Source organism: Tenrec ecaudatus, chromosome 8 (assembly GCF_050624435.1).
Source record: "Tenrec ecaudatus isolate mTenEca1 chromosome 8, mTenEca1.hap1, whole genome shotgun sequence".
Taxonomy (NCBI): domain Eukaryota; kingdom Metazoa; phylum Chordata; class Mammalia; order Afrosoricida; family Tenrecidae; genus Tenrec; species Tenrec ecaudatus.
In genome coordinates this window covers 117,948,354-117,973,991 of record NC_134537.1, presented here as the reverse complement: position 1 = coordinate 117,973,991, position 25,638 = coordinate 117,948,354, and the positions used below count along the sequence as shown (strand labels likewise).

Below are 25,638 nucleotides of genomic sequence, written 5' to 3'. Positions count from 1 at the left end.
TTATACCCAAGGAGTCGCTCCAGGACAGCTGTACTCTGTAGCACATGGGGTCACCAAGAGCCAGAATCCACTTGATCGCAATGAGTTTGCTCACTGCACACAGAGGAGTGAAAGGAGTCAGCACAGCTGCAGTGGGGCCACGTCAGAATCGGAATTCAGATATTGGGAATACCATTTCATGCTTTGACACTGTTATATTAGAGGGTTGTCACTGAAGAGTTTATTGTTTGGAGTATCGTAGGTTTGGACTAGGGGGGATTTAGACATCATCCGTTTACCCACCAGGCTGCCGTGTCAGGAGGTCGGCACAGGGGAAGTGAAGGACTGAAAGGGCATCATTCCCCATAGAAAAGAACGACGGTCAAGTTTTACTAGAAGCCACTGGACTAGAAAACAGCGATCCCCCTTGCAGCATGGCGTTGAGCGAATTGGAAGCAGATGTGTGGATGTGAGTCACAGCGTCCCTGCAGCTTAGTGACAGAGGAAAGGGTAAAAGTGAGAAGCTGTGGGATACCTGGCTGTCGGGTGTTTAAATTCATAGCAGCGATGCATTTACATACACCTCTAACTATTCTCCCATGTCTATGTACCTCAGTCAGACTCAAAATATTCACCCTTGAAAGGCGGATTTTGACTCCTGCCTGTTACTAAATTGATGGCCTCGGGATTGCAGTGAGTTTGGGATTGGCAGGGAGACAGTTTCCAGGACAACACCTCCTGCTCTCTGTGTGAGGGGGCCCAAGGGACAGGAGCATTGTGCTTCAAGAGGAATGTCCCTTTTGCTTCAGTGAGAAATCCTTTTATTGAAGCCTTTGTGAGAGGAAGGTCTTTGTGTTTAAGGCTTAGAAACGAAACGCAGACATGAGAATCATACAACTTTATATTAGGTCTGTAAATTGAACTCAATTTAATTTTTCTGAATTGGTGATTTGACTTACTTGCTGCTATGATAAAAAATGTGTCAAGAAAAGTAAGATTAAAATCCAGATTGTCATAATACATGGTTTTATTACCAGATTTCAAAAAAGTTTTCAAAAGTGTCATGGAAAATCTAATTAAAATAAAATGGAATTATTCCATAAACTTTTTGAAGCCTCTTGTATACCATTCATTAATATTCTATGATAATATCATTCACTTCTTTTCTTAGATTTTGGTTGCTCAAAAGTTCCTATGCTAATTAAAACCCAATATTCAATTTATATGCAAATCTGAAAAGCTATGCCTTGTGATATTTTTGATTCTGTCATTTTAAGCTCATGAAGCCATCCTTGAAAGAAAGAAAAAGAAAACTGCTGATTTTACAGTGTAAACAGCTTCCGTGCTGCCTTTTCCATTAGATTTCTGTCACCTGGATGTCTAGGGCTCTAGGTTCTCGGCAAGGGTAGAATTGGAAATTGAGAGAAGTTCATCAGCAAATGGAAAGGCCGACCTAATATTGGAGATGCTGTGGGGCATAGGAGATTAACACATGGCTCGCTGGGGTGCTGACGAGGGGAAGTAACAGAGTGCCTCTCTGGGCTTGAGATGGCCTCTTCAAGCACCGCTGGAGGGGTTGGGATCGGTCAGCACTGTGAACATCGTTGGCTCCCTTCACATTCAGAAAGTATTTCCAAAGGATTCATCTCATTTCACACTCTGCTAGAAATGTAAGTTGAAAGCCAGCCTCTAAGTTGGTAATAAAGAAATTATGATGGCAAGTGCTGGATATTAGAATGGAACTGTATGCTTAGAATTTGGTACTGAGGATTCTGTGGCAACCAATAACTCCAGCGGGGGGTGGGGAAATTAAGCTGGGAAATCAGGGACAAGTGAGATAACCTCCCGACTGCCCTCTGACTCAGTGAGTCCGTGCTTTGTGAGGTTTGAGCAAAGGGGGATCTGAGGACTAGAACTCACGTTCCTAAGGCAGCGGCAGCGTATGCTCTTACAGGCTGAGGTAACCAGGAAACTTTCCGAGTGTTTTTGTTTGGGTTTCGTTTCTTAGGTGCATGAAAAGGACCAAATGCTGAATTTGCATTCTTAGTCATCCCATCAAAACTCATCTTGTACGAAGAGCCAAACAATGCCATTAAAATTCCTTTTAGGAGCTAAGCTTCTGAACAGTGTATGTTTTCAAAAATCATTTCCTTTTGGAGAATTAAAAGAAAGCCTTGAATTCGGAATGATTGTTTTTTAAGATAACTTTTTTTTAATGCATCATTGCAGAGGCTGTTTTTTTTTTTAAACTGCATTTTGTTCTATTTGGAATAGCTTTTATGGTTTTATTTTTCATGTGCTGGCCCTGTTTTTAAATACTTTCTATAAGCTGTTTGGCATTTATAGGATGTGAAAATGTTTAATCCCTCTGCTCAAAATAGGACTTATCAATGGTGGGAGTGGTGGTTGTATTTAAAGAATAGTCATTTATCTCATCAGAACAGAGATACGCTCAAACCAAAACCAAACCCACTGCCATCGAGTCAACTCTGATTCACAGTGACCCTTTGGGACAGGCTAGAACGGCCCCGCTGGGTTTCTGAGACTCTGTTTACAGGAGTAGAAAGCCTTGCCTTTCTCCTGTGGAGCAATTGGTAGATTCGAACTGTTGACCTTGTGGTTAGCATCCCAAGCTTGTAACCCACTATGCCACCATGGTTCCTCTGTGCTGTTCATCGGGCTTGATATGCCAAATACACCCTCAGCACAAGTATTATGTGAGATGGAGTCTCATGAAATTCAGAGTTGTGGAAATAAGTCTTCTTATCCCCTTTTTCTCCACTGGCACAAATCCAGTCTCACAGATACAGTACAAAAAGGAGCCCCGATTTAACCAGCGGATCTCCATTAGCATGAAAGAGAAAGTCGCATTTTGAAAGGGACTTAAAAACATGTCTTGTGGGGCTGGGAGATATTTTGGGTTTTGACTCCGAGGGCTTCTTTAGTCATTGTTAGGCAAAAGCAGAAATAAACTTAAGCCAGAAGCTTTCCCACAATTATTTTTCCATGGCTTACAACTTTGGTTCCGGCAGAAAGTTCCTGAGCTGTCCATTCTCAGTTACTATTTGTAAAGCTGTAGTCGTGGGTCTTAGGTGTCATTTTCACTTGGGGTACTTCTCTTTCAGTTAAGAAATTAGAGACACACACACACACACACACACACACACACACGGCACCCTTTCCAGGAATCACTGACGTCATCGTGTGATCTAAAAACAGTATTCCCTTAACTCTTGCCTTTCATTTCCACCCTGGCCACTTCATCCAGAATTAGGATGGTCTACTTCTGTGGGAGCCTCTCCATTGCCAAGTTACCAGAGCTGAACTCAGAATCACACCACAATCTACTGAGCAAAAGTGTTAGCTGCCCTCCAGTCTGCTCTGACTTGGGGTACCCCACCCCGGGCACAAGGGAGCGAAGCGCTACCTGCTCCTGGGCCATCTTCCTGATCACTGCTTTGCTTGAGCCCACTCCTGTAGCCACTGTGTGAACAGGGACGAAAGGAGACTTCAAAACGTTGGTGGAAGAAATCGAATGAAAAGATCATGGAATTTTCCCCGTGAACCTCTTGAAGCCCCTGTTATGTTAAGTGCTTTCCCGGGAAGGGGCTCCCGCTCCCTGTTCTATTGGTGACAGTCTGTGTGCCGCCCAGGGTTCCGTGGCCGAGTTTTCCGGGGCAGGTTCCGAGGCTTGTCGTCCGAGTCTGCCAGCTCTGCTAACAGCTGACCGCGATGGCCAGCCCCGCTGGTCAGGACCTGTCCGTGGAATAGTTCCCAGCGCCATAGCCTCACGCGAGCTCCCACCGTTACTGTTCCGTTAATGGCCCGCTGGCTTCGCTATCAGCAATGCCTTCACCACCCAGAATGTCTTGCCCCGCCCAGAGTATGCCTCTGTGGATGCGAAAGCGGGACAGGTGTGCGTGCAATAGAAAAGATGGTTTGCTTTTCTCCTTCAGGTGAGATGCCCTTTGACGCTGCCCACTCTGGCGCGTTTGCTGCAAAGCAGCTGTTGGCGGTCCAGCTCCTTGCTCCTCTTGGGAGGGGCCCGTTCCCGGAGGGCCAGTGGATCTGCACATTGCCCTTCTCACGTCCCGAACACAGCGCCCAGCCCTCCCCCTGGCTTGCCTCCTGGAGGTGGATTCTAGCGGCACCTTGGGCGCACTGGCCACAGTGTGGCGGACTATATCATTTATTCCAGGGCTTTTTAAAATCGGGCAGGAAAGCTGGACAGGACAGGGCGTAGAAGCGAAAGGAGTGAGCTGGGCCTGCGCCCGATGGCGTCCCTGAGGACGGGAGCAGCCAGTCGTCAGCCTCTCTGTTCCCAAACTCAGTCATGGTGGGCACCAGGAGCTAGTGGACATTTGCGATTTACGCAAGATGGAAGGACTTACGGCAGGTTGATGTTGTGTCTATCCACACCGTAAAACGCAGCCCCTTTCTTTTCCTGTTTTACCACAGCTGGTAATGCTACTGTCATCAAGTATGAGGAAAAAACTCCGAAACCAGCATTTCAAAACGGCTCCTCTGGATCCTCATATTTGAAGCCATTGGTACCCAGAGCCCACGTGCATTTACTAAAAACTACTCCAAAAGGTACGGTCCCCATTGTGCGCCAAACAGGGAGGACAGGCCACTGTTACGCACCTGGCTGCTAAGAAGTCACATTTGTGACAGGTTTATGGGACAATTTTTTTTTAAGTCTAGTAAAAAAACAGATACAAGTTTTTGTACGGAGAGAGATTCCCCAGGTGGCTTGGTGGACCAGGAAGCTCCATCGGCTAAGTCGCCACCCTGTGGGTTAGTCGGCCTTTCTATCACAGAGACTAGAGACGGAATCAGTGCTTTCCCCTTTTAATTGCCACACACGTGAAGAGATGAGCTTATCTGTCAAATTCCACAGAGACACTGCAGCAGCTGTACCATTACTCCGAATACTCCTTAGAAATGACTGTTTGTGTGAAGTTGTCATATAGTGACTTATTTTTGCATTTCTATACATTTTACCACCCCTAGTTACACTTGACATCCTGTCAGTTTTGAAAAAAAAAAAACTTAATTTTTTTTTTCTATCTGAATGGCCAATTAACTGGACTAATGCCTGGCCATTTCAGAAGTCACACGTGGGTTGGTGTCTTTCAAAAAGCTTGACCTCACCTGCTCTGTCTACAGGAATAGCATTTTGTGCTTAGTAAACATTTGAAGTAGGTATGATTGAAACCTGGATTTCACATGTTCCTCACTGAACATGGTCTGTGATCTTCCACCTAAATTGATCATATGTAACCTTTGAGAAGAAGAATTCATATCACCCTTTCACGATCACTCTGATGGCATTTGGAATGTAATCTTAAATTGTAGAATGTGCTTGATAAAAATGGAGTGCATCTCAGTAGTGTTTCCCCTCTGAAACCTACAATTTAGTGGTGACAGGATTATTTGTCGACATGAAAGTGGTTTGGTTTTGTGTGGTATTGCATATTTCTTATAATTAAAATGTTTGTTTTAGGTCCTTCAAGAAAAAATGTACATACAGCTTTTAATACAGGTGAGTAGCCATTTTAAATTTGATGAGGAGAAAGAATTTCTCTTTTTGTGAAGTCATGTTATCACCACGAGCATTTAAAATTGATTTACAGTGTTTTTTACTTGGTATGTTTTTAAGTAGAATTTCAGGTTTGTGGCATAAACACAGTTGATTATAATATGGGCCAAGCACAGCGTTAATACTTGGCAAGCATGGCTGGCAACCCATCTGCTATATAAAATGACATTTTATAGTAGCAAAATAAAGCTTGGTTTAAAAATGTGATTCTGTTATTGTGATCTCAGTGAATGAGTGAATATACGCTATTCTGAATAAGTGTTGTTTTTAAATCGGATAGCCTCTAATCTCTAAATGTTCTCTGGGATCAGGTGAAACCCCTTTGAACAGCTCAGCATTTTGTTTGTTTGTTTCACACTTCTATTGGATATCTGTCTCCCAGACGGTGTACAGCCTTGCGTCTTTGAAATGCAGCTATGAATACAAAACTGCCTCTCAAGAAGCTGGAGAGGATTCCATAATGTGTTCACTACAACTCTCATATCACAGCGTCCCAGACCCCCAGACGCTGCCTGTGCGCCCTTCTTTTATAGAGAGCCGTAACACAGCCACACGACTTCTAGGTCCGTTGCAGATTCTAAACCACCAGCCACTCTGCAACAAGAGGTGAAGCTTTCTAATGCTGTAAAGTTACAGTCTCAGAAACCAACACAGGCTGTCCTACCTTGTCCTAGGGGGCCACTAGGATTCAGAATCGACTTGATGGCCGCGAGTTTGGGCTTGGGGTTTAGGTAAGGGGGCCATGGTGCCATGGTGGTTACCCATTGGGCTGCAATCTACAAAGTCAGCAGTTTGAAACCTCCAGCTGCTCTGAGGGAGAAAGATAGGCCTTTCTACTCCCATAAAGAGTCACCGTTTCTGTAACTCACAGGGGCAGTCCTGTCCTGCCCTCTGGGGTTGCCATTAGTTGGCACTGACTCAGCAGAGCGGATTTTGCTTTGTTTTGTTGATGTGTAGATAGTAATTAAATAGGCTGGGTAGCATTTCATCTAATGAGGAGTAATATCGTTGGCGCCCCAAGAGGTGTTGCGTGTCCTCTGTGAAATAGGGAAAGGTAGTGTGAGGGATTCTGTCACAATTGTCCATCGTTTTCAGATGGTCCCAATATAGTCACTCATCTACAGAAGACTCAGCCATGCAGAATGATGTGAATTCTGACGGTCCTCAAAATAGCCTGCAGGTGGCTGTCCATGGTTACTAAAGCATTTCTGACTAAAAGCAAACAAAAGAAAACGTCCTGTTACATTGAGACACATGACACTGTGCCACATTTGCAAAGTAGTTCACATATTTTTACAAGCATTTTATAAAGGAGGATATCAGAATGGACCTTTGGTCCCGATGGCGTTAGGGCCCAGTTTTAAAGCAGTGTTTAGCCATGAGGTAGAAACTGGGTGCTGACAGAGTTCTAGAGAGACTGCTTCCGACGACACCTTAGTCTTTTGACGTACTCCCATCATGCAGTGGAAAGAACTGGAAACAAGTCAATGCAGCCATTTAATAGAGAGTTGTTCCAAGTTCATGTGTTTCCCACAAATCAGGAACATAGCTTGTCCAGGCTCTGTAACTTGGCACCGGAACTAAAATGAGCTTGCTGAGGAGTACTTTAGAAGACTAACTCCCATGCTAAGGTGTTCACACTGGCAGTGACTTTGGTTGGTTCATTGTATCTCTTGGATATTAGTTTTCTTTTTGCATGTGTAATTGACAAGGTTGAACTAGATAGTCTGTCAGGCTCCTCCTTAACATGGTACCGACTGTGATTCATTGGCTTTGCTTGCTGTTCTCTTGGCAGTCAAAAATTGTATGGCACAGGAGATAGAATTCCTGAGACTGTAACTCTTTCAGGATAAGACAGCTCATCTTTCTTCTTTGGAGTGGCTGCTGGGTTTGAACTACTAACCTTGTAGTACCAGCTAACTGCCCAAGTCCAAGCAAAAGCAGCAGTTCAAATCCACTAGCCACTACCCTTTCCTATTTCACAGAGGACACAGAACACCTCTTGGGGGAGCCAAGGATATTACTCCTCATTAGATGAAATGCTACCCAGCCTATTTAATTACTATCTACACATCAATAAAACAAACAAAATCTCACTGCTGAGTCAATGCCACCTCATAGCAACCCTACAGGACAGGTTGACTTGACCAAATTGCTTTCCAAACGTTTCATGTCATTTTTGGGTGATAGACAACATGAAAGAGTTCAGACTTTACTGAAATCTGGTGATCAGTGGGTGTCGTTTTTAAAATTGTAGTCTGATGTAATAGTTGGAAAGGATACCTGTGTTCTAGCTTATCCTTTAGTCATAAATTCACATATTTAAAAGAACTTACTATCTCTTGAGACAGTGAAGAAGAGCAGATAGAGGCTGAATTTTTGAAGCGTTGGATATGGGCGTAAGTCTCGGTCTTGCCCTTTCTGTGTGTGTTTGGGTCTTGGCCTCCGAGTTTCCTATTTCACCTTTGTACTAGGGATCGTTTTGGCCTCAGAGAATTGTTGTACAGAGGTGCTCAGTGGATAGCTGCCCCTGCTGTTCGGATGGAGATGGTTATAATCCTTTCCACTGTTATCATATTCCAGTGGCTTATTTTGAGATTATTTTCCAGGAAGTTGGATTATTTTCCATCCTTAAAACAAGCAGGAAAGACCAACGAAAGTTAAGAATCATTACCTTGGGCCCGAGTGGTTGGAATTTATTTAAAGACTAGGATGCCCCAAGATTCTAGCCAATATTGACTGAATAGACCTGTTCCACTGTTTGTAAGGACAGCATGTTGTTATTTCCTAAAGCTGTTTGGGATGCCAGAGACGTGAGCGTGGTCTTTACCCTGCCCTGTGATGGTCATCGGTCTCAGGTCCCATGATGTCTGCCCTAGAGAGAATGAAGTGCACTGTGCCTTCCACACCCCGTAGGACAGACAGCACAGCAGAATGGGAGTTCCACCTTTCCGTCTGTCACTCTTGCAAGTCTTGGGAAATGGTTGAGTTGCCAACTTGCTTTGATGAGGTAGTATTGATGTTGCCAGAGTTTCTTCTGCTAAAAGTAGAGGTGAGTTCTGTCTTTCATCTTTGTTTGTGACTATGATCATTTTCCTCATGCTTGAAGAAAAGATATTTTGATACGTGATAAATTTGGTGTTTCATATTGGGGGCCGGAGGTGCTCGTTACTTAGTAGCTTTGTCAAGACAATCGTTATCCTTTCAAAGTAGCTAGATCCCAACTTTACATACTACACCCGTATGTAAATAATAAAATCATTAAGAATGTAGATTAGAACGCCACCATACCATCCCTCACCCAAGAAGAATGCACTTCAGAGGACAGCACTGGAGCTACAGCTCAGGGAGAGAGCTATATCTGATCAGAGCACTCAGAAGCAAATGAAGAGGGAAGGAGAGAGAGTGGAGCACACCCTGGCCCACCAAGCCCTGAGGATGATATTCCTGCTCAGAGCAGCCAATGCACAGAGAGGACAATGATAGGGCTGGCCCCACCACAAGACTCGACATCCCTCACTGACCCATAGCCCTACAGGGGCCAACACTGAAGACAGTGCAAGAATTGTGCCTGATCTGACCCCATTACACTAGGGCAAAACACTAAGGGTGTGCAACAGAGCTGCAAGGGGAACAAAGCAATGAAGTCCCTAGGCAATGCCAAAAATAGATTTGGGGGCCAGAGCGTGGCACCCCATCAGATTTGACAGGAAAATACTCCTAAAGGTCAACAAACAAACCTGGTTTGTTGTTGTTATTTTGTTTGTTTGTTTGTTTTGTCTTGTTTTTATGCTCATTATTGTCTCTGCAGGTCTATCTAGATAAGATAGGCAAGATAAACAATTCAATGGGATCATGGTTCAGGGAAACAAGGGAGAGAGAAAGGAAGTAAGATATCAACCAACCCAGAGACAAGGGAACAAGTGATCTAAAATCAATAGGGAGAGAATAGGATGTCTGGTGGGGCTTAATCAAGGGCAATGTAACCAAGAAGAATTAACTGAAACCCAATCAAAGGCCAAACATCATAGTGGGACAAGAGGAAAGTAAAAAGAAATAGAGGAAAGAACTAGGAGGCAAAGGACACTTGCAGAGATCTAAATACAGGCATGTATATGTAAAACAATAAGGAAATAGATTTATGTACTTATGTTTATATGTTAAGTATTAAAGTAGCAGATGAACATTGGGTCTCTACTCAAGTACTCCCTCAACACAAGAACACTTTGTTCTAATAATCAAGCATTCTGTGATGCTCACCTTCCCGACACAATCACTGAAGACAAAATGGGTACGTAAGCAAATGTGGTAAAGAAAGCTGATGGTGCCTGACTATCAAAAGATATAGCATCTGGAGTCTTAAGGCCTTGAAGATAAACAAGCAGCCATTTAGCTGAGAAGCAACAAAGCCCACATGGAAGAAGCACACCAGCCTGTGTGATCATGAGTTGTTGATGGGATCAGGTATCAGATCAAAGAACAAAAAATTATATCATTGTGAATGAGGGGGCGTGTGGGGTGGAGACCCAAAGCCCATCTGTAGACAACAGGTCATTCCTTTACAGAAGGGTGACATGGAAGAAACAAGTCAGTCAGGGTGCAGTGTAGCACTGATGAAACATACAACCTTCTTCTAGTTCTTTAATGCTTCCTCTCCGCCCCCCACTCCCCACTATCATGACCTCAATTCTACCTTATAAATCTGACTGGACCAGAACATAAGAGTTAGAGATAAGAGCTCACAACACAGGGAATCCAGGACAGATAAACTCCTCAGGACTATAATGAGAGTAGAGATACCAGGAGGGAAGGGGAAGGTGGGGGGGAATGGGGAACCTTTCTGCATATAACCCCTTCCTCAAAAGTGGGGGAAGGGGTACAGAAGTTGGTGTAATACATGGGGGGGATTTATAAATTATCACGGGTTTATGGAGGGTAGAGAATAAGCTGATACCAAGGGCTCAAGTAGAAAGAAAATGTTTTGAAAACGATTATGGCAACAAATGTACAAATGTGCTTGACACATGGATGGATGGTGGTAACAGCTGTAAGAGCCCCAATAAAATGATTTCTTTTTTAAAAAGGAAGAATATAGGCAAGAAAAGACTTTTCCAAGAGCACTGGTATAAAAGCAGCAATAATTTGACAACAAAAGTGTCACCCCTCTTTTCCCCCCAGAAACAGAATATATTAACAAGCAAACAATATGTGAGTCTTAAAAGAACACAAACTCAAGGCAGACTTTTCCCCTTTTTTTGCTCTGATTAAGGCATACTATTGTTTGGCTCTAAGATAACTTCAGAGGATATTTTTGGTTTAAGGTTTACAGATTTCTCAGTGCTGTAGTTTTTTGTTTTGTTTTTTACTTAATCGTTTTATTTGGGGGGCTCTTACAAATTTATCACAATCCATCATCCAGTTGTATGTAGTACACTTGTATGTCTATAGGGCAGCAGTTTGAAGGGTTTGTTTGGGTCCCGAAAGTCTTCACGATAATTTGAAGTTCTCACTTTGAATTTCCTCCCTTTGGGTCAAGATTCTTCTATAAAATCTTCGATCACAGTGTTCAGTGATGGGAACCAGCCACCATGCTCCCGTAAAAAAGGCGGCAGTTGTTGGTGAGGGCAATGGCCCACCTGTTCCGTGTCCTCCACTATTCCTGACTCCTCATGCCTCCCCTGCTGTGCCTTGACTGGCTGCTTGCAAGCTTTCCAGACCCAGGCAAGACACACAACCTGGGAAGTAGCACAGATGCACCAAACACATGATTAAACCAATTAACGGGGATATCCCATGAAGCCCTGACCCTAAGCCCCAAACTATGGGAGCAAAACCCAGGCGGTGTTTTCTGGTACATCAGCAGCCTCAGCAGCGCCTCCTCCTTTCTTTTCTTTGACCAATTCCATTCGATATAGGTTAACCTATTATGAGTGAGTACCACAATCAGCTGTGAAAGCTTACTCTTAATCTATGCAAATGTTCATAGCACAGTTCACCCCCCACTCCTGGTAACCACCAGTACACACTGACTGTACTCGTTTGCCTCTTTTGTGCCTCCTTATAGAAGTGAAGTCATTAAACATTTGTCTGTTTGTGATAGGTTTACCTCACTCAGCATGATGTTGTTTGTGCCTTTTATCTATTGCAGACAGTGCTGCAAAGAACACTGGTGAACTAGCCTTTTTGTGAGTCCCCGCTCTCACGACTTTAGGGTGAATTCGTGGGATAGAGTTGTTGGGTCAAATGGTAGTTCTATGTTTAGGTTTTTTTAGGAACCCTACACTGTTTTCAAAACCAAAAGCAAGCCAGCCCCACTGCCATCAGGTCAGTTAGGACTCCTCGTGGCTCTCTAAGACAGAGCAGAACTAGTCCTTGGGGGTGCTGAGATGGTAAATCTTCCTGGTGCCGACGACCTCACCTTTATCCCTCAGAGCAGATGGTGGCTTTGAACTACTGGCTAGCCTATAGTGCAACCGGTGCTCCTTCTAGCAGCGGGTAAGGGTTTCAATATCACCATCTCCTTGTCAGCATTTTGTTGTTATTTAATCATAGTATCCTAGTGGAATCTTACTGTGGTTTTGATTTGCTTGAGCAAAAATATTTTCCTTATCCTTTTTGGTAAGATGGCTATTCAAGTTGTTTACCTATTTATGACCATTTGTCTTTTAATTTCTTGAAGTTTGCTAGATTTTTTTCGTTATTGGTTTCTCATTGGATATATGATGGCTGAAGATATTTTCCCAGTTGACAGCTTGCCTTTTTTTCATTTTGGGGTAGTCTTTTAAATTACATGCTTTTTATGGTAAATTAGGTGAAAATTTACAGAGCTAATTAATTTGCCACTCAACAATTCATAACATTTTAATGCCATTGATTATAACACCAGAATGTGACATCACTCACCCCACTTCCTCTGCCTCCCCATTTCCCTTCTTCTGAGAGCTTCTAATCTTATGGGTCCATGAAGGTTGACATTTTAAAAAGGGACACCTTCTCATCTTTAGACCCGCCTCCTATCTTTAGTGTTATGCCACAAATTACACAATAGTACACATATCACCCAAACGATAGGCGCTCATCAAATAAACAAAGAACCGCTTTGACCCAGCATTGCAATCTCTGCTTTTGCCTCCAAGAAGTATGTGTAGCGTTAAAATCAATGTAACCACACCGCCGTAACCGCTGCTTTGGCGGTTTCAAGAAGTGGATATGGGGAAGTGCACACGGCAGTGCCTGCCATCCGGTGGATGGTCCTGGAGAACTGGCTGTGACAACGATCCTGCTGCCCGAGCGCTGGGCAGCTAACCACACGTTGGCATTCCAAACTCACCAGCCTCTCCCCAGAGAGAGATGAAGCTGTCCGCCCCACTTACGACTGACAGCCTTATAGGGTCACCGTGAATCAGGATCCAGTCAATGGCAGTGGGTTTGGGAATGATTGGTGGCTAGAGAAACGCCTTGCTTTGGCTCCCTTCCCCTAGATGGCCACCAGGGGGCAGATTGTGTTAAGGAAATAATTGAAACTCGAGCCAGTTTTTAATTTTTTGTTTTGTTTTCAGTTTTAAAACTTTTATGTTTGATGTAGTTTTAGTTCATTCACTTTACAAACACATATGGAACGCCTGCTGTTCTTAAGACGTTGTCCCAGAGACCCAATTTAGTCATAGTATACAATTCTGGGTGATTTTATTTTCTTTGTGCTTGCTTCAAGGACTACATCTTGGACTGAATAACATTATAGTCTTAGCGAGGGCTTAGGGTGACCACGCTGCTCCGGAGTCTGGCTCTGTTCTGGGCTCCAGAAGTGAGCTTAGCAGGCTGGATCTGGTCATGTAGGTGGGCACGGTCTACGCTCTTTCTTATGCTTTCCTGCTGTGTGTGTTGTGTGTGTGTGTTTTACAAGCGGAAGACACTGGGTTTTGCCCTTTTTTTGTGTGGTCTGATTTTTGCCTTCTTGACTTGGCACTGCTTCTCTTGATTCTTTCAGTATCTTAGTCTATTAAAGAAAAGGTCGCTAACAATTAGCTTTTAATATATGCAGTATAACAGTATAACTTTGATTTTTTTAATGTATAAAATGAATTGGTGATTAACATCCTCTCGTTTGAATGGTTTGCACTAAAGCATTGCACTTTTGATTGGGGTCATTTATAACTTGCATAAACAGAACCAACATTTCCACTATCTGGGATATTATGTTTGTTTTTAATAGTAGTCATATTAGGCTCTGTGCCCCTATCTGTAGTTTTAATGCTTACTGGTGCTCGGGTGTTAAAGGTTTCTTTGGGGGGAGGAGGGGATGGTGGTATTGTTTTTAGTATGCAGAATCTGGAAGGAAAGACATTCAAAGTGAACAGTGTGTTAAAAGGCAGTACCTTATGAAGCTCTTCTTGGCTGGTTGTGCCTCAGTTGCCATGGACACGGCGTGCTTGGGAGCCCGTGATCTGGGCGAGCACACAGTGTAGGTGTGTCTCTTGCTGCCCAGCTCAGAAGGGCAAGGAGGCACTATTCAGCTTTTCCTTTCCTGCCTAGCTCCTTCCCTCTGCCCCCCTGGCTGTGCTCTGGCAGTCCTGAAGGGGCACCGATGCCCACCCATTTCAACAGAAGGACTCTTGATTGCTACATGTCTGCATGCATTTATGTTACTGGATCTCACCCGAGTGAGCCTTGGAAACAGACAGCAGTCACTTTTACACATTGTTTTGTATACTTTTCAATGTTAACAAGGTTTCGGGAACCAGCCTTGTTATAGTGTAAAAATTTGGGTTGTATCTGATGTAGTCATTAGGGTCATTTAAATGAGAATATTTTTGGTATGATTTTCTTACTCTTTTTCTTTTTTTATCCATTGCTATTATATTTTTCTATGCTTCGCAAGCCACTCTCCTGAATTAAGTGTCAGAGACACCAGTAAAGGATGCATCAGTCAGAATCAACTGGAGAGCAGGGAACTGCCCCACATTCCTGCCCTCAAAGCACCCGAGAGGCCCCCAATTGTCTATAGCTGAAATGTGTAGACCTTAGGGAGCTGCCCAGCTGAGTGAGCTGCTTCCCATTCCTCAGGAGCTATTAAACTCCATCTCATAGAGAAACTGCCTCAGCTTTTTGTTGTTGGCCATTGCTGGGGGCCGTAGCCCAGGAGTGAGTATCAACGCTGAATTTTAACTTCTCATCCATCACTGATAGGGTGGAACAGAAATTTTATTAAAAATCATAGTTGGGAACTTTCCTTTCTTGAAACCACCTAATTTCACTTTATTAAGGTATCAGATTTATAGGTAGGCTTGCATAAAAATATGTGAGAAAAATATATTCCGTGTTAGTAATATGAACACAATAAATTTAAAAACATAAAAACCGGAACCGAGATTTCTTGAATGAAGACCTTAGTATTTTTCATGTAATTACTAAGTAAACATGAGGCACTAAAACAGTTAATTCCCCATCATGATCTTCTAAGTCGTTAGAGGACCCGTGACATAATTGGCTGTTATATAAAGCTCCTAAGACCACCCACTTTCCCCTCCCCTTCCCCGGCTCTACGAGAACCTCACATCACAGCGTGATGTAATCCAAGGCTGCTGCTTCCTGGATGCGCACGGAGCTCTCATTCCAAGGAAAAGCTTTGCTTTGACAACATCTGGGAGGGACAGCGGAAGCCGGGAACCCTTGGATAGCTCTGGCTTCTCTGGCTTTGTTTTGGGAGATTTTTAAAATTTCTTTTCTCCTCCTCCCCCAGTCACCCCCTCCCCGCGACACACACACACACACACACACACACACACACACGTGTGTAGATGTAGTGGAATGACATTTGCCACTTAGGCATGTTTTCTCTTGCTGTTTTTCTTGCCTGCTAAGGGGATGGGGTGTCAACAGACAGCATGTAACAGCCCACGGAAGCTTTTCCTTCTGTGAAAGCCGCTACCTGCTCTGAAGACATGCTGCTGTCCCCCAAATTCTCCTTATCCACCATTCACGTCCGGCTGACGGCCAAAGGATTGCTTCGGAACCTCCGGCTCCCTTCGGGGTTTAGGAGAAGCTCTGTTATTTTCCACACAGGTGGGTGCTGCCCAGGTCTCTGCCGACGGGAGTCTGGATGAACCTGCAGCTGTTTGGTGGGGATTTTGAAGGGGGAATTGGGGGGGGGGGGTGGCGATGGGAGAAAGCTCTTGCTAATGGACGAGGAATGTTTAAGGTGCAGAAAAGTGTGCAGTTTTTCGTGCTTCATCACGGGAGTGTGTACAGGTACTGTTTGTGAGCAGACGTGAGCTGGGCTCGTGTGGCAGACAGCTACCTTGGGGCTCTGACCCCAGCAGATCTGTGGTCAACAACACCTGTTAAACTGCCTTGCTCTTCAAATGGTCTGGAGAGCAGCACCCAGGCAAACATCAGAGGGTGTTGGTTTTCCGTAAAGAAAACAAGAGTTCCTACCATTGTCCCTGTATCGTTTCTGACTGAGGTGATGGTAGCTCTTTTAAATGATACTCAGGTGTAGCATTCGAAACAACTCCGACATTGGAACCATCCTCAGACGTAAAGGGAAGCGAACCTCAGATTGCGTTTTCTGTTCTTCATGGTGGAAAGGCACAGGGTCACAAGACGCTGCCACCAATGTGGCTGTTTGTCTCTGCTCGTTATTTTTCGTGTGCCTGTGGTGGAAATAAACTCTGCTTTTCAAGCTTATGTCCACCTGCCTAATGTCCACGCTTAGAGAGCGCAGCTGCCCCACATGTAAAGACCGCCTGCTTTGGGTGGCCATTACGGGGGGGGGGCTGTAGCACCCAGGGTGCTGTCCTGCGTGCTTTGGGCTGGATCCTGTCTGTTCTGGGACTGTTTGGCCCAGGTGTAAACAGGAGAGTTTGTGTGTTTCATGTGCCTGCCTGCCCTCTGTGGCTTGTTTTTCTCTTGGCTTGCCTCTGTCCCTAGTGATTTTTTTCCCCTTTCAGCTGACTGTTTTCCGTTTCCCCAGAGGCGTCTGCCTGCTCTGTGGGATGATGCTTACGGTCCCAGCTCCTCTCTTCGTGTTCCATAACTCCCCCGGACCTGTCACTGGCGTCTGCCCTCTGCTCACTGTCTGGGGGAGACAGTGGCAGGTACAGGAGTGTGAGCCGGGAGAGCACCGGGCTCTGCCTCTCCCTCCTGGCTGACATGCCAGCCCAACACTGTCAACCTGAAAAAAGAAAACATAAAAATAGAAGGGTGATCTGTCTGGAATAATTCATGAGTCTCAATAATTTATCTAAAACGAGCGCTCAGTGGCTTCTATTTTTGTCTCGTTGCCTTTATAAAAATTATTATTGAAATAATAGATGCTCTTAGTTAAAAGACACCCAAATAGTACAGATGGTTGTGCACTTCTCAGTGAGCCTGGGTCTGGCCCCGGCCCCTTTCCGCTGCTCCCACGTTGCTCCTCTCGTGGTTGTCTGGGTCCCTGTGCAGGCGTCTTCTCATCAGACAGAAGCCCGGGTAAGCCTTTCAGGTTCTTCTTTGTTATATGCAAGTGGACCTACCACACATGCCCATCCCGGCTGCTCTGCCTTACTTTTTTAACGTTAATTTTACGTATGACAACTCACATTTATGTACCTCTTCCTTTTTAGCAGGCTGTAGCTTCTCGGTTTTGGATGAAGCATGATATTGAATTAGTCCTACCTGGGTGGACACTTCAGGTTGCCCACATGTTTTTCTGGAGGCAACACAGCTTCTCAGGGCATCGTAAGCAAACAAAGCAAGGCATTTAAGTTGGGTTAACAGCAATGTGTTAGGCATTATATATTTTGTGCAGATAATTGGGGGGGGGAGCATTTTGAAACACCTCTGATTCCACTCTTCGACTGTAGAGCTGGAGTGTGCTTAAAGGATCGCCTGCTGTAGGATTATAGGCCCCAGGCCCATAGAAGTTACTTACCTTCCCGAGGATACACACTGTAAGAACCAGAGACGGCACTTCACCCTGAGACTCTGCTTAGACTCTGTGCTGTATGGGTTTTCCAGGCTATGAGTTTTTCTGTAATTCTGTTAAAAATGATTGAATCCCAGTAATGACGAAAAAATATAGCATATAGAATGTCGTCTGTGTTTTGAACTAAGTAGGGCAGCGCCTTTAGCAGTAGTGGTGTTGATCCAGATTCTAAAAGTCCTCTGTTGTGGCCTTGGTTCTGCTCATAACTAAGTGGGTAACCATGATCACTTCGCCTCAATGGGCTACATTTTAAACGCTTGTCTCAAAGAGCTCTGGTGGCACTGTGGGTCAGGGGTTGGGCTGCTAGCCACAGGGTAGCTGGTTCAAACCCACCAGCTGCCTGTTAAGAGGAAAATAGGTGTGCCTGCTTCCACAAAGGTCTACAGTCTTGGAAATGGTATGTGGGGCCACTCTGAGCTGGGTTCAGCTCAATGGCAATGGGTTTGGATTTTTTTGGTTTTGTTCCTAAAGTAACATATGGCCAAATCTCAGTGATTTTATACCTTTCAGTCTCTAATATGTTGGGGGTTTTTTAAGGGCTTTTTATTTGGTCTATGCAACCAGCCTCTCTTCCCTGCTTCCCAACGTCCCACATTGTAGGAGGAGGTATCATTCTAGAAGCAGGTGTCAGCTACACAGGCGCTGTGGCTCAGACACTGTGCCAGGTTTGAAAATACAGCCTGGGCCGAGTCAGATGTGGCCTCTGCCTTCACACAACCCACTGGTCAGCAGAGGGAGAGCGCCTAGTGCACCGGGGATGGGGGAGTGGGGGGGGGCGGGGGAGGCAAGCAGGGCACGGGGCTGGGGGGGTGCGCCCAGGCAGCTCTTAACGTGTGTAACTAACTGTATCCAGGTCTTCCAGATAGCGTGCTTTAAATTTAACCTGAGACCTAAATTGTGAGGGAGGAGTGGATTTGTTGTATGTCAACGTACACAAAAGTGAGCCAGTTTTAGCCCTGTTTTGGGTAAGAATGAGGCAGAGGCGGATATTTTGGTTAATTAGAGATTAGTCAAATCATGTTCTCAGGGTTGGTTTGAAACTGTGAAAACAGCTCTCCTTTTAGCTCCTTTTCGTAATGACTCAGAGGTAGCATGTTTCACTCAGAAGGAAGTCATGAGGCAGCAGCTCGGAGGATGCTGAGCTGCCGCTCTGCGGGAGACGCCCGAGCTCGCTGCCATCAAGCCGGTGCTGACTCGGAGAGACCCACTCTTGGTTTCCGAGACAGGAGGAAAAAGCCCAGTCTTTCTCCCAAGGAGCAGCTGGTGGTTTTGAACTGCTGACCATGTGGTTCACAGCTCAATGAGTAACCATTGCACCACCCAGGCTCTGTCTCCACAGGAGAAAGATGAGGTTTCTCCCCTAGTAAAAGAGTTATAGCCTCAGAAACCCAGAGGGGGCCAATCTACCTTGTCCTAGAGGCTTGCCATGAGTCAGAAGTCATTTGATGGCCGTGTGTCTGGCTTGTCTTCTGGTTGTCATATTCAGTGGGCCTGCAACATTAGGGCAGCCTCTCTGCTGTTCTTAGCCCTTGGCTCGTGACTGTGGGTCTCCTGATCTCACCATGGCTGCTGCAGGCAGGAAGAGAGGAGTGGGGAACGGAGTGGTATGAAGAGGCTGGGGATGACATCTCCTTGGGGACGTCTCTGTCGTGTGGATCCCTCTAGCTGCAAGGGAAGCTGGGAAATAGAATATCTGGCCCTCTCTTGTTTCTGCAGTGCAGGCAGAGAAACAAAGGCATGGTGCTACCTTCTAGTAGCTGCCACAAACGAAGACGCTCTTGCTCGAGAGTTATGCATCTCTTGTGAGGGAGATCACATCAGGGACAGATGATCCAGCAGAGGCACTGGTCCTCTTGCTTCCCTGTGCACTGTGGCTCTGAGGTGCCCTCGAGTTGATTTGTCTGGTGGCGGCCCTGGGTGAGAGAGGAGAGCCGCCGCATGGGGCTTTCTGGGAGGTCGTGTTCATGGGCCCGGATGGCAGTGCCTTTCTCAACACAGCTTCTGGGCAGGTTTGACCTGCCAACCCTTTGCAGCCCAGTGCTTAACTGCTGCACCACCAGAGCGCATCTCACCACAGTAAAGCCAGCTTAGGCTCCGCTGACGGTGGAGCGTGCGTGGAGGCACATGCGCTCTGTTCTGCTCATGCCAACATTGTGTTCTCCGAAATGCAAGCTGCTCCTTCCCACGACCTTTCCTGGATTCCTAAAGATAAATAATACTGAGAGTCGTGGGATTATTACAACTTTTCAAAATGTTGTCTGTTCCTTCTTAAACTCTTTTTCTGAATTCCTTTAATCTCATGGGATTCACAGTCTATTTGCAAATGTCCTAAGAAGTCCCAATAACTTGCATACAGTAATCCCAAAACAAAACCCCAAAGTATCGTTTCAAATACTACCTTGCGATAAAACACCACCCTTGAGATAAAACACCACCATGTAGCCTGGACCTGCTTGAGCGCTTCTGCCCTCAGAGCTTTGGTGCCTCTGTGAGCCAGGTGCCTAATAAGACCATTCTGTCTGCGCGGTGCCAATGGCGGAGCACTCCGCTACAAGCCAGCAGCTTCGTCGGTGTGGGACTACCCAGGAGTAGGGCTCGCAGGTTCTGGAAGCCTGGGGAGCCCTTCTGCTCTGACTTGTAAGGGGTCGCCATGAGTCAGAATCATTTCAACAGCACCCACCCACACGAAGCCCCCAGAGCAAGGACTTCCAGAGTCCCCCAAGGTACAGCAGCTGTCATTCAGCTCCAGGCCCAAATCCAAATCCTTGATAGCATTAAGAGCTCTGGAAGTACCCTCCCGGAATAGTCACTGATTTGGGAACAAAAATCTGGACCTGATATTTGCAGACTTCCAAGGATTATGAAATCAGATTCCAAAAAATTACTCTACCTACTTGTTCGTTCGTTCGCTCTGTCTCTCTCTCTCAACTCTTAAGTTCTTTCAAAAGGAATTTGAGGTTCCTTCAAAAGACACACACACACAACAGTCACAACTGTTGAAATAGAAAAGTCAAGTAACAGAAGGAAGAGAGGGGACACCCCCATTGCTCCCACACTGCCCTCACCCAAGCCTCCTTGCCTCAGCTACTATGGCCTTCTGTAAACTAGTCTCACGGGTGTCGTTTTGTAAACACTTCGCCCCACCCATCAGTTCTTTAAGTGTAAAATACACTTGCTCCCCATGCAAAACACTTCGTGGCTCCCCATTGTTCTCAGGATCGAGACCCCAGTCCTTTGCACAGGCCACGATTTCATGTGTGCCCTGGCCTCTTCTCACGGCGCCCAGCTACAAGTGGCCTTCCAGTGTTTGACATAAGCCGCGCCTCCCCCTACTTCAGAGCGTGGTGTGTTCACGTCTTGTGGCTGGGCCGGCTACTTGCCCTCTTCCTAGCTCCGTTCTTCCACAATTTTCATGTTAATCCTTCATTCATTATTTAGATTTCAACTCAAACCTTACTTCTTACAAAAGCTTATGTATTTAATTTTTAAAATTGTGTATCCCATTTCCTTCACTACACTGTAGACAACATTGTAACATAGACTGCAACATGGGTTGTCTGCTTTTTATGTTATATCCTAAGCACCTAAAGAGGATCCCTGGGTATGTAGTGGCTATGTATTGGGTTGCTAATCGAAAGGTCAGCAGTTCAAAACCACCAGCTGTTCTGTGAGCGAAACATGAGGCTTTCTGCCTCATGGACAGAAGTGGAGTCTCTATAAAGAATTACAGAAACTCGCAGGGGCAGTTTTCCTCTGCCTGATAGAGATGCTGAGAGTCAGAATCGACATGATGCCAGTGAGTTTGAGTTTGGAATTAAGGGCCCTAAAGCTCGGCCCAGAACATGGTAGGTTTTGATAAAGAGTAGATGAATGAGCAAGGCAATGAATGTCTTAAAGAATAGGCCAAATTAGTTACTGAATTTTGTGTTTGGAATCATAGAAGCCATGGCGCAGACCTTGCTTCCGGCTTGGTTTCCATCGTTTGGAAAGCCAGCAGATCCAGTGGATAGGATATCCTTGCCCTGCGTTAAGATTGCATGTCCTCAGCAGATTGTGTGATGACAGCTAGTCTTTGTCTTAATGATTGTCTTTCTCTCAAAAATTAGTTTTAGTTGTGAGTTGGAGATCTAGATGCCCGAATGGACCGGTTCCTCTTTCTCCAGTTACTTTCTTCAGGAAGGCGATGAACACGTTCATTCAGCTAGCTTCTAGTATATTCGATGGATGTTTCTGAGGAGCAAGGGCAGCCGTAGTAAGCACACAGTTTTGTGTGGTCATGTTTCAAATAATCAACTCTCGTTTTCAGCAGGACTTATGCTGTTCTGCAGTCATTAGGATGCAGCACAATAAGATTGGTCTAGAAATGATAGTGGCAATTATCTTGTTGAGAAACATCCAAATACTCAGATGTCAACATTGTATGTTAAGGTTTCCATTTAAACAGAAATCTTTAAAATCAGAACATGCCCTGTTAATGGACATCATAAACAAGCTCGTTTAGCTTTCAAGTTACGTTGCGTTATCAAAATTGTAAAATGCTGATTGGCAGAATGTGAGCACAGATCTTGCTGGGTAAAAGGCTAATGTCACCCAAACCATGAATCCTGTATGATGTAAGGGAAAACATTATACACACACACATAATGTATATGTATATACATTATGTGTGTGTGTGTGTGTGTATATATATATATATATATATATATATATATATACACACACACACACACACACACATACATACATACATCCATACAACTAAACCTGTAAAAGCTGGAAAGTGTGCAAGGCAGGAACCTTCCCTGAGAAGGAAAGCGCAAACACAGCCCACTAAGCAGAGCACGCTGGAAAAGCTGTGACTGGCCCACTCGATGTTTGGAAAGCCAGGGCAGTCCTGGTGAGTCCCAGTCCTCACGGGCTGGACTATTCGGAAGCCCGTTTGTGAACCCGAGTGCTCTGAGCATCGCTAGAGATGTGCGCATCATCTCTGATGTTCGTTTGAGTGAGGAGAGAGGGATGGATCTCAAACTGGGCCATCGGCCCCCATGTGGTGCGCTTTGCCTTCAGGGAGCCCAGTATGTGCAGCGGAAGGCTGCGGAATTAACCTGCTTCTCCAGCTCTGGGGGGAGGGCATTCTGTTGGCTTATTTGCTCTTCTGCTAAAATTTGAAGGCATATACACTCTGAATAACATGTTTCTTTCCGAATAACAATTTTTCTTTCCTCTGAAATTGTAAATGTATTTTGACGATTCACATTCAATTAAGTACAAATTTCCTAGTGATTCCCCAAGAAATAAACTTTCTCCAACTGTGGTTTTTCTTGGTGGATATGTGTTATGTTAAGATTTAAGTGCCCAGGAATTATGTTAACAGCCTTGGAAAAACAAGTCGATTTACTTTTTAATTTTTATTTAATGTTTGAATAGGTTCAACATTCACCCCATGGTTTAAAAAGTATAAACTGAGACTTGGAACACCTGCTTCATTCGCATTCTTATTCCCTTCCTCCTAGAAGGAAGACATTGTTAACAATATTGTATTTATGCTATAATAATTTTCATGCATTTATACTAAAAAGAAAAGAAACTTCACCTTTGTGCAAGAGAAGCAGGCTTCAAAAAGTCCATAGGAAATGGAATTTTTTCCCAAGAACTTTTCTTTGGCCCCCTCCTTCTCACGCCGGTACTTTTTAATTTATCGTTCCTCACAGAGAGCTCACCTTCTTTGCTGTGCCGTGGTGTTCCGCTACATAAATATGCCGTACAATTAGCCAGCCCTCCGTGGTTGTTTGGGATGTACTTTGATCGTTCGTTTGCAGACAAGGTTGCAACAAAAGCCTTTTAGATATATCATTTCACTCACGTGTAGGGCTCATCGGAGAGTAAAATCTGCTTCCTGCCTCTAAGTTAGGAGTTTGTGGTAAGGTGTCTTAGGGAAGGTTTGTCACAGAGCTCTTAATGCCCCCAAGCTCTGGGTTGAGCAAATGGAATCAGTGTAGACAGGATCAGAATGGCCCTTAGTGTCTGAGTTGGATTCTAGGTGCCAGCAGCTCTGACCATTGTGTTTCGTCCAGAAGTGGCGATTTTTGTCACTTCCTGGGTTAGAGTGGTCTTCTCAGTGTGGTGTTTAGGTTTGCATGGCTGGACACGTAGGAGCCGGTGCTGGTGTGTGGGCCGCCCTGCCCTGAATATAATTTCAGTTCTCCAGCTGTTAAGCCTGAGAGAAGAATCATCTTGGCATCTAGACAGCTGGCATCGCACCGAAGCAGCCCCTTGTCCTGCCTCGCTTCTCTAGTTCAGTGACGCCAATAGAATTACCACCCTGAAATCCGGCTGCCACGGGAGGTGCCTGAAGGAAGATGCCGCTAAGAACTAGAGTCTTGCCTGGGACAAATGCAGGCAAACTCCTCAGGGTGTTGACCTATCATGGGCTGGGCTCTCTAGAGAAGGAAGCCCAGTGGCGCTTTTATTATATGCGGGGAGTTTTATCTCAAGAAAATGGTTCATACATTTGTAATAGAAATGGGAAAGTTCCAAGTTCATGGGTCAGATATTAGGCTGGAGATTTTTCCTGACTCTAGTAGCTGCAGGAACTAATTAATCCAAGATCAGTAGGAAGAAGACAAGCTTGTGACTACAGTGGCCGGTGATTCCAAGGTTGGCAGGGTCACGCTTGTGACTGACAACTCCCAGTGTAGGCAGACACTATGGCAGGCCATTGACCCAAGTCCAAGATACGGAAGGTGGAATGAGACAGATGCAGGACCCAGACCTTCTAAAGAGCAAGCAAGCCTTCCCTCATCTATGTTGGAAGCAGGTCAACCCCACAAGGCAGTCCCTCTTGAGGGATTACTGGTTTTAACTGCAAAACCACTCAGACCCTTACCCAGCCAAGTTGACATAAAATGCAACTACTACATCATCTATGTGCGCATTTACCAAAATGGAGTTATCATCAGATTACAATATAATTGAGTATAATAAATTGTATTAAGTGTATTGTGCCAATATTTATTTTGTGTTTGGTATCATTATATCACGCTCCTCATCATGTCTAGGAATGTATGTGTGCACATGCCTAGTCTAGGGGACCAGCAGAGGCTGTGTCCGAGGCCAGGGCCCTTCACATCCTTGGCCTCACTTTCCTTATCTAGGGTAGTAGAAGGATCAGATAAGAATGGCATGAGAGGCGCTGTGGATAGTCAAACACTATGGAAGGAGTGTGTGCTGGGTGACAGCAGTTTCTGAGAGCATTGCACGAAGGGACATAAAATAATGACTAGTAATCCAGGGTGTTTTACAAGTTGACAAATATTTAGACTATTTTGCCACTTGTACAGAAAGTTATTTTTTCTCTGAGATTTTTAATATATGGCAGTATTAAAATGGTTACTTTCTTCATCTGAGGTGGAAATGGCAATTATTGATGAACAACTATTGGCAATGATTACTAATGAAGACAATAGATACATGTTTTCTCCTCTTCTAGTTCGGTCATTTCAGAGCTGAGAATTTTCAAGCATAGAAATACGAGTTGTTGAGAGACATGAAGCAGCAAGAGCAAAGGAGAGAGAGCCTATCCTCTCCCTCCCCCCGCCCCACTCCTTTGGTCTTTTCCCCCTTGTAACTTGAAGTGTGTACTGAGTATATTCTGGCATTGGATCCTGGAACACAAGTGCCGAGGCGGCTGTGTTTCTTTCCCTTCCAGCGTGACTGTACTGTTTTCCTCTCCCCGCGACACTGGAGAGAATAGTTGGCTTAGATTTATTCGTTACCTCAGGGTGTGCATGCCACAGGGAACGCCTGTGAGAATAAGGGCATCTTCATATTTTTAGTCTCATGTGTGTGTTGCCTATTCTTTCCAATTTAGGTTTGTTTTGATTAGTTAGCCTTCTTATTTCAGGAACCTAACAATTAGTTTCCTGTTTTTCCCCCAAGTTTATTTGATATTTAAAGTGACTAAAGTTTTGGGAATGGCTCCAAAACTGAACAGTTTTTGTGCTTTATTTAGTTTAAGCTACAGTGATTCCCAGGGTACCATGGGGTGGAAAGTGAATCATCACTTAGCATTGGCATTTTAAATGAATTTGGA

General features: G+C 44.9%; 1 protein-coding gene across 7 annotated transcripts in view; it reads left to right on the top strand.

Annotated features, from left to right (window-relative positions):
• The window catches only part of MTUS1 (microtubule associated scaffold protein 1), a 158,508-nt gene that overhangs the window by 100,000 nt on the left and 32,870 nt on the right, over window positions 1–25,638 (top strand). For 3 of the 7 annotated variants that reach the window (XM_075556772.1, XM_075556774.1, XM_075556771.1), the window contains 2 exons: window positions 4,438–4,572; window positions 5,486–5,524. The exons of 2 other annotated variants lie outside the window; for them this stretch is intronic. In XM_075556772.1, the coding sequence (XP_075412887.1) occupies window positions 4,438–4,572; window positions 5,486–5,524 (174 nt within the window). Of the gene's footprint in view, window positions 1–4,437; window positions 4,573–5,485; window positions 5,525–15,167; window positions 15,644–25,638 lie in introns of those variants that run through there. 2 more of the 7 variants (XM_075556773.1, XM_075556778.1) reach the window with 2 other exon arrangements.